The 9,217-nt window shown below is 48.0% G+C and overlaps 1 protein-coding gene across 1 annotated transcript in view; it reads left to right on the forward strand.

Annotated features, from left to right (window-relative positions):
- PCDH12 (protocadherin 12) overlaps nt 1–7,709 on the forward strand; it is a 28,224-nt gene extending 20,515 nt beyond the window's left edge. Inside the window, exons 4-5 of the mRNA XM_084884934.1 lie at nt 66–217; nt 4,451–7,709. Coding sequence (XP_084741060.1) covers nt 66–217; nt 4,451–4,938 — 640 coding nt within the window. The 3' untranslated portion in view covers nt 4,939–7,709. The remainder of the gene's footprint in view (nt 1–65; nt 218–4,450) is intronic.
- Nucleotides 7,710–9,217: the final 1,508 nt, after the last annotated feature.

Below are 9,217 nucleotides of genomic sequence, written 5' to 3' on the forward strand. Positions count from 1 at the left end.
GAGCTACAATGAACGAGCCTAGGCTTGAACTTTCTCACTTGTGGGCTGGTTGGTCTCCTTTGCAGGAGTGTAATCCCAGACACAGATGGCCCAGGTGCCAGGGCTGGTGGCCAGGCAGAACCAGATCAGGAAGAAGGACCCTTGGACCTTGAAGAGGACCTCTGTGTGAAGCAGCTGCTAGAAGAAGAGCTGTCAAGCCTGCTGGATCCCCACAAAGGTAGGGACTCCCCAGGGGACCCAACCCTCCTTCTACCCCACACACAGTCTGCATACATGCTCAGGCTTCAGAGTTCTGCTCCAATCCACTGCAGGGAAACACAGCCATTCTGCTTCTGGGGAGGAACATCAGCAACATTTTACTTCTCCTGGAGCTTCAGGAGGCCTTCGTGTGTTTAAAGATCAGATTCTGCTCTGATTATTTATTTTACAAATCATCATAAGAATAGTGAACGATTGCCGAGTTCTTGGTGTGCCAGGTACAGGAAACACCTTATACACATTATCTCATTTAAGCTTCCAAATAGTCCTTGGAGGTAGGTGTAATGAGCTCCAGTTTAGAGATAATACTCTGATGAGTAAACTGAGGCTCAGAGAGGTCACAGCTTGCCCAGTCACCTGGCTCATTAGCGTTTGAAGGGGAGTCAACCTGGGCCTGCCTTCCACTAAGAGACCTCCCTTTACCTCCTAAACCACTTCTTAGAATTTCTTTGGTGTGTTTAAATATCCTTTTACCCTGAGACTGAATCACCTCTTGAATGTGCTAACATTTCTTACTGAAACAAAAAAAAAATTTTTTTTCCCTGGAGAAACAATTAGTTTTGAAAATAGATACAGAAGGTGAATTTCAATTAAAGAGTCTGCTAGCTGCCCCCTCTGCTGTGGACAGCTGTCAGCCTCCGTTAGGTTAACACCTACAGATCCAACTGTCCCTAAGCTGCGGTTTTGTTTCTGTAGTAACAGTCTGCTTCTCATCTGGACATCCCCTGTGTGCTCCCTCCGGCAGCAAACATGCTGAAGGCATAAAGGAACTTCCTTTTCCTTGGTTAACAAAAATAAGGCTAACATTTCTTGAGTGCTTTCTATGTGCTAGACCTTGTACTAAGTGCCTCATGAGAAACTCTTACGAGATACGGACTATTCATTATCCCCAGTTCATAAAGGAAAAATCTGAGGGGCAGGGAGGGATGTTAAATAATGTTCCCAAGGTTGTGCAGCCAATGGTTATGAATACCAGTGTGGCTCTAAATTAAAATTAAGTAAAATGAAATCTAATTAAAATTAAGTACATGTAAAATGAAAAATTCAGTTCCTAGTCATACCAGCCACATTTCAAGTGCTCAACAGCCACATATGGTTGGTTAATGGATATTGCTTTGGACAGCACATATATAGCAAGTTTTATAGGACTGTATTGTCTGTAGAACTGTGAAGTCCAGTATAGCAGCCACTAGCCACATGTGAAAATGTCTAGTCTGAACTGAGATGGGATATAAATATAAAATGCACTCCAGCCCTGGCCAGTTTGGCTCAGTGAATGGAGCATCGACCTGTGGACTCACAGGGGTCCCGGGTTCAATTCCGACCAGGGGCACATGTCCGGGTTGTGGGCTCAATCCCCAGTGGGGGGGCGTGCAGGAGGCAGCCAATTGATGATTCTCTCTCATCATTGATGTCTCTCTCTCTCTCTCCCTCTCCCTTCCTCTCTGAAATCAATAAAGAAATATATTTAAAAATAAAATGCACTCCAGATTTTGAACACTTAGTGTAAAAGATAATTTATAATATCCCAATATTATTAAAAATATTGATAGTGAAAAAATATTGGTGATATAATAAAATGATAGTAATTATAAAATATTTTATAAATTTCACTTTTTCTTTTTACTTTTTAAAATGTGGCAAATAGAAAAATTTAAATGACCTCTGTAGCTCATAGTCGATTCCTATTGGGCAGCTTGGGCCTGGAACCTGTGGGCTCAGTTCCCACGTGTCCTGCTTTCCCACAGCACAGAGGGCAAGCACAGGAGGGATGAAGAGGGCAGAGCTACATAAAAAAGCCTGAGCTACTCATCTGAATGCTCACAGCAACCTAACAAGATGAGTACTGCCATTTCACCACTTTACAAGAGAAAAAGGAGGCTCAGAGAGGTTAAGCAATTTCCCCAAGGTCCCACTGCTCATAAGCAGCAAAGCAGGGAAATCAAACCAGGTCGGCCCAGCACCCACCTGCCACAGAGTGAATTCACCATCGCTTTTCAGCCATTTGCATCCACCCCAGTGATTTTTCTCATTCCAAGCTTCATTCCTTCGGAAGCTCTCTGACTCTGGTACAAGGAAAGGCCTAATTCTGTAACGCCAACCTTATTACTCCAGAGTCTCACGGAACTAAGGTTTACATTTCCCAAAAGCTCAGGGTTAATATTTGTTCATTCAATCATTCATTGAATGTTCTCTAAGCCCCAGGCGTGGGCTGGACCAGTTGGGAAGTGGCCTGACCCTGTCTCACAGGCTGCACAGTCCCACGCTCACATGGTGAGAGGGAGAGTCATTTATATCAATATAAAAAACGATTAGCTGTATTTTGAAATAACTTTTCCAAATTACACAAGCAATATTTAGTAAATGTAGAAAAATGTAGATAAAGAGAAAATAAATCACTTCTGCCCAGGGTAATTTCAGTTAACACTTGGACAAATCTCCTTTCAGGCTTTTATGCTATGCACAGATTTTATTTATTTATTACTTTTAAGTTTTTTTATTTTTGTTGATTTATTGGGGTAACTGGCTAATAAAATTATATAGGTTTTAGGTGTACAATTCTATAACACGTCATCTGTATATTGCATTGTGTTCACAACCCCAAGTCAAGTCTCCCTTCCATCACCATTTATCCCCCCTTTAGCCTCTCTTACCTCTCACCCCTTTCCCTCTGCTAGTCACCAGTAATACTGTTGGCTATGTCTTCTATGAGTTGCTAGTTTTCTTAATCCCTTCACCTTTTCCAACCGCACTCCTCTGAAAACTGTCAGTCTGTTCTCTGAGTGTCTCCACTTTTTTTGTTAGTTTATTTTGTTCATTTGATTCCACATATAAGTTAAATCATATGGTACTTGTCTTTTTCTGATTGGCTTATTTCATTTAGCATAATACTCTCCAGGTCCATCCATACTGTCACAAATGGACAAGATTTCCTATTTGAATTGAGTAGTATTCCTTTTTATAAATGTAACACTGCTTTTTTATCCACTCATCTATTGATGGACACTTGGGTCGCTTCCAAATCTTGGCTATTGAAAATAACGTTTCAATGAACAAAGGGGTGCATATATTTGTTTGAATTATTGTTTTGAGTTTCTTTAGATATATTCACAGAAGTGGTCATAAGGCAGTTCTATTTTTAATTTTTTAAGGTAATGCCCCATACTGCTTTCCAAAGTGGCTGTTCCAATTTGCATTCCACCAACAGTATGCACAAATTTTAAAGCAGCTCACTTTAGGCAAATACTAAATACATGTTAAAGTGGATGTTGTGCTTTTTTTTTTTTTTTTTTTTTTTTTTTTTTTTTTTAAGACACAGTTTCTTTAAGTACATTTCTCAAAGACATTCTCTCCTCTGCTTGGCCGCTACCATCAGGCCTGGGACTAGTTTTTGAGACAGGAAAAGAAGTGTGAATGTCGCATTGGGTTCCAGGAGGCAGTGTTTCACTGCCCCATCCCGTTCCTGGGGCAGCCCTGAGAGAGCCAGCCCCTCCCAGCCTGCCTCTCAGCGGAAGCCACGATGGGCCCCGGAGCATCCAGGGGGAGGAAGGGCAGCTCTTCAGAGTGGACAGCGGGGCAGCCCCAGGGCGCTTCAGAGTCATCAGACCCAGGGTCAAATCTGGATTTAGTTGCCTAGTACATATGTGACTTAACTTCTTAGAACTTTATATTGTAGTTTTCTCATCTATAAAATGGGATAATATTCTGGACTTCAAAGGTTGCATGGAGGTTAAATGAGATAATGATGTAAATTGCTTGGCACAGAAGTACTTAGTAAGTGGTCACTATTGTGCATACAAACAGAAGGCAGCTCCAAGGCAGAAACTCCAGCCCTGGCTAAGAAAAGAGATTTTCCCCCATTCAATGTGTGCCTGGCTGTAAGGAGTGGGTGAAAAACACCTAGACTGTAACGCTCCCCCCCCCCCCCCCAAGACATGGTTTAAAAACAGGTCAATTCTAATTGTAGGCCTTCCTCCTCTCTCAGCTCATGAGCAATGTCAGTCAGCGGCCTTCCCAGTGAGCTTCCCTGTCAGGGCCTCTTCCTTCCTGCCCCCTTCTGGCTACCTCATCCATCCTCTGCCATTTCCCTTCTCTCCTTTGTTCAGTGCCCTTGCCCTGCCCCCACCCCACCCTCACCCGCTCTGCCCTTCCGTGGGCTCGGCTCTCACCATGTCCTCTCCTCCCCCCGCAGGCCTGGCCCTGGACCGACTAAGTGCCCCAGACCCGGCCTGGATGGCCAGGCTCTCTTTGCCCCTTGCCACCAACTACCGTGACAACGTGTGCTCCCCGGACACTGCGGCCTCGGAGGAGCCGAGGACCTTCCAGACATTCGGCAAGGGGTCAGGGCCAGAACTAAGCCCGACAGGCACGCGGCTGGCCAGCACCTTCCTCTCGGAGATGAGCTCGCTGCTGGAGATGCTGCTGGAGCCGCGGGCCAGCGTGCCCGTGGAGGCTGCCTCCGAGGTGCTGCGGCGGCTCTCGGTCTGCGGGAGGACCCTCAGTCTGGACCTGGCCACCAGCGGGGCCTCAGGCACGGACGTCCAGGGGGAACCAGGGGGAAAGAAGGGGACCAAAGGCAGGACCAGGACCACCAGCAGCAGCAGCAGCAGCAGCAGCATCAGGGGCCTGTGGATGCAGGAACCAGGGGCCCTGGGAGATGTTAGAGAGTCCCGGCCCTGAGGGCCCTTGGACGTGCTCTGGTTTCTAACATTGTTGAACTCACTGAGCAGAAATGACTCGAGAACCTTAGGGTGACTGACGTTGCCCCACAGAGGGGACGGAGGCCCAAGGACTAACAGTTGGCTGACCAAAGCCGCCCCTGGTTAGGAGCTAGCTCCGCCTCTGAATTTCCTGGAGGATGGAGACAGTGAGTGGCTGAGATAAGTGTTTGCTGGCAAAACACAGGTAGAGCTCAGAGGGCTGGTCCTCCGGCAGAACAGATGCCACGGAGTGTCTGTCACAAGCAGGAAAGAATAGCCTTGTTGCATACTGGAGAGTGGGGGGCTGGGTCCTGGGGTGCCAGGCAAAGCTCTCTGACCTTCTAATAAAGGAAAAGCAGTGGCTTGTTCTCCTGTTCACACCCCTCAGGAGGGACGAATAACAGAGTGAGAGTTCTTTGTCCAGTCCCTCTCAAGAGGGTCAGGCTGGGCCTGGACAGGAACAGGGCACGTTGATGCACGGTGTTAGGTACGCAACGAAGGACATGTGTACTCTTGACCCCACTCCTTTAGTGCTGCATTATCAAATAATCCGCTTCTCGGCTGGAAAATTAGGGCTGATAAAAAGCGTGACTATTTCTAGAGCATTTACATGAGCCAGGCACCAGGCTGACAATAGAATTTAATTAATAATCTCTCGACAACCCTGAGAGGTGTTCTTATCCCCATCTCACAGACAAGGATATGAGCTGTGGAGAGGCTGAGTGTCTTGCCCAAGATCAAGCAGAGAGCACAGGCAGTGCTAGGACTCGGAACCACGTCTGTCCAACACCAAAACCCATGCCCTTGACCTTGACACTAGACTGCCAGCCAAGGAAAGGAACGGCAAAGTCCCCAGAGGTGAGGGCTTGCCTGAGCTCCCCTCCAGAAACATGGCTGAAGAGTATTTCAAACATGGCTGCACAGGCCCGCGCGTCAAGCCCAGAGCGAAGGGGACTGATCGGGCCTGACGCAGGCCTGGGCCTCTGCAGAATCTTGTCCTTTCCCAGCCTGCCCTTCAGGTACAGACATCATCTTCCCAGAAACCACTGCTCGCAGGGAAATCTTTGTCACAGCAGGTTTGGGCCTGTGAATTCAGGTGCGGGAGGAGTGTGTGAACCAGCCCCATGAAATCGACAGTGACAGCAGTAAACCTTCCAGGGGAGGAGGGAGTGAAGAAACAGCAAATACCTTCCCAAGACTCGGCCTCCTCATTCTCTTGGAAATTTCCAAGCCATCATTCAGCTAGCTGCTCCATAGTGTGGTGATTTCCTGGACACTGAAGGCAAAAATTCCTCCTTTTCCCCCTTTTGGAGCTCAGTGCTCATGTCCACTGTCCACAGAGATGGGTCCTTCATACTCCTAACTAGGGCTAATGAAAGCCAAGCAAACTTAGAATGCAGTGTGGCATCATTACTCCGTTGTCCTATTTTACAGATGAGGAAACCGAGCCCCAGAGCTAAGTGTTTCAGGAGCAGGGTCTCTGGGTCTCTGATCACCTCAACCAAGGGGAGTGATCTCCTTACAGTCTGACCAGCCAGGTGCGCAGCACAAAGCAACATATGATGGATACCCATTGAATGAATGAAAGAATGAAATAAAAATGCTTCGGAGTTTCCTTTTATCTATATTGGAGCTCCTAGGACCAAAAAAAAGAAAGAAGAAGAAGTTCCCTATGTAAAAGCAAGCCTGAAAACCATAGCACTAGACAGGCTGACCTCCCATTTGCTAATGGGTTTTCAGTACAGAGCTGATGTTGGGAGGGTGGACAGAAGAGATGGGGGAGCAGGTGACCTGAGGAACCTTGAAGCATGGTTGGCAACCAGAGCATTGGATATACTGGATTACTGCCTCCTTCCTGTCAAGATCTTAAATCTCTAGACCTTGGACCACCCCTCAACCCCCCTGAATACTGGGCAAAACTTGGTGTATAGGCATTTTCCACTGTAAGTAGAAGACAAACAAAGTTCTCATCAGATTCTCAAAGGAACCAGTGACCTATAAAAGGTTATGCAGCACTGCTCTAAGTCACGATCTAAACCTCCACAGACATGGGTAATTTTGATATAAGGAGTCTGAACATTTTATAGCAAGGAAATGGCAGGACAGAAAGGGCTGACTGGCCCAAAGTCACGTGGCCGGATTGCGGCAGGGCTGGGGTTTAGGATGATGTTCGTTCCTATATATCAAGGGTTCTTAACCTGGGACCGCGGGTGGGCTTCAGGGTCTATGAATGTGCTGAATCGCTCACAAGATTGGGAAGTGCACTTTGCTACGGGAGGGGTCAGTGCTCCCATCAGATTCTCAGAGGGTCCGGGACCTAAGTAAGGTTAAGGACCACGGCAGTCCTCTAGTTGGTCCTCAGTTTGCCTTCCCTGCAAAGCCTGGAGAACTCCTGGGCAGAGCTATTCTGAGGCACCAACCTTTGCTCACGGTGGAGGGGAAGGCACTGAGGGCTGTACTCTCCCCTGCACCATGTGACCCCCTCCTAGCACGCTTATACCAGACACAATATACGTGGGATAGAACTGAGTGGGCTGAACAGGAAGGTCACAGAAACTTCTTGACGTCAGCCGAGATGTCAAAGCTGAGACTTTGGACATGCTCAGAACAGTTTCCCCAAGTTGGACTCTGTCCCCTGGGAGACTGAGGGAGCAGGCGAGCCAGCGAGCACTCAGTTAAATGTCATCTTAATTTGGAAAGCGCAGAGGGAATTTTTTTTTTTTTTTTTTTTTTTTTTTTTTTTTATCAGCAATCAGACCGTCTGCAGCACCAGGAATAGGATGCAGTGCTCACTCTGAGCCTGGGGCAGCTCAGAGATTGACAGAGGCCTCTCTGCCTATCACCTGACTTCAGGTTGGCAGCTCACTGACCCTACCTCTTCTGGCGGAAACGAGTGATATGGCAACCACCACCCTTGGGACGCTGGAGAGAACCACGTCCCAAAAAGGAGAAGACAGGAGTGGAGGGGCTCAGCTGGGCACGGAAAGTGTACCTAGAAAATAAGTCAGCATTTTTCAGCCCTACTAAGTATTGGGTACGAGGTAGTGGGTGGGGCAAGGAGGGAGGCATGATCAGAAACACACAGTCAAACATTTTGAATCTGTTAAGAAATTACTATGCATCAAAAGTAGTACTGGGGGGGGGTATAGAATCAATCCCTTCAACAAATATATTTAAAGCATCTGCTAGGTGTAGGGTAGGTTTGATGTTGGGTGGAGAAGGGGCAATGCATAGAATCACTCATTCACTGAATAAATGTTTACATTGTATTAACGCACAGACATAAGGAGCCAAACAGCCTTATTCCCACTGTAGCGTCAGGGCTCTCTGAAAACAGTACCTCCGGATAAGGAAACTGAGGCAGCAGAGCCTCCCAGAAAGGCTCGTTGCTGAGGGCACCAGGCCCTGAGCCTCAGGTCACCCAGCATCCTGACCCAGGCTGGCCCTGCTGGCAGGGGCCACCTCCCTGTCCTCCCCCCACATTTCCTTTCAGGCCCTGACAATGAGTCATTAGTAACGGAATTTTAATGGCAAAAGCACACAGTTCTGGGTCTGCTGAGAAGACCATCCCCTGGGGCTGTGTGGAGACCGCAGTGACTGAACAGCCAAGGATTCCTGGTCCCTTGAAAACATCTCTCTCATGACTTCCCCATCCTTCCCTCTCTACAACGAGAGCTTAAAAATATCCCACCTCCACGCTTGGCACCTCAAATGGGACCGGTACTTAATTTGTAATGACTGAGGGGGAAGGAGGGCCGCATCTGGCCATCATCACACAACACCCAGTGTCCCTGGACAGTCCGAACTGCCCCTGGGCCCAGGCACGGCCAGGAGGCAGCAGTAATCAGAGAACCCGAAAGGATAGCAGGAAGGGAAGAGGCTGGCCCCACGCGAGGACCAGCAGTGGCTCCGCAGAGCTGCCCCTCGGGGGCTCACGGCAATGTGCAGGGCGCCGCTCTGTGCTCAGCTCCCCGAGGGAGGCACCGGGTTAACCACGCTCTGTGCTGCAGGACTTCTTGGAACCCTGAGTACGCTGACGTGCTTTGTGAATCTATAAAAAGGGGACGTGTAGTGCAGCGCTTCCCAAACTTATTTGACCACAGAAACCTTTTTTATTTTTATTTTGCAGAGATTACTGCACTTCACAGCTTGAAACCCCGAGCTTTAACCAATGAGTGAATGGACCCTACCTACACAGGCCATGCTAAGTGCTGAGGATACTGGAGTAAAAGGAAGACAAGGACCCTGCCCCACGGGAG

Source organism: Pipistrellus hanaki (assembly GCF_964339955.1).
Source record: "Pipistrellus hanaki genome assembly, chromosome: 5".
NCBI classification, from domain to species: Eukaryota; Metazoa; Chordata; class Mammalia; order Chiroptera; family Vespertilionidae; genus Pipistrellus; species Pipistrellus hanaki.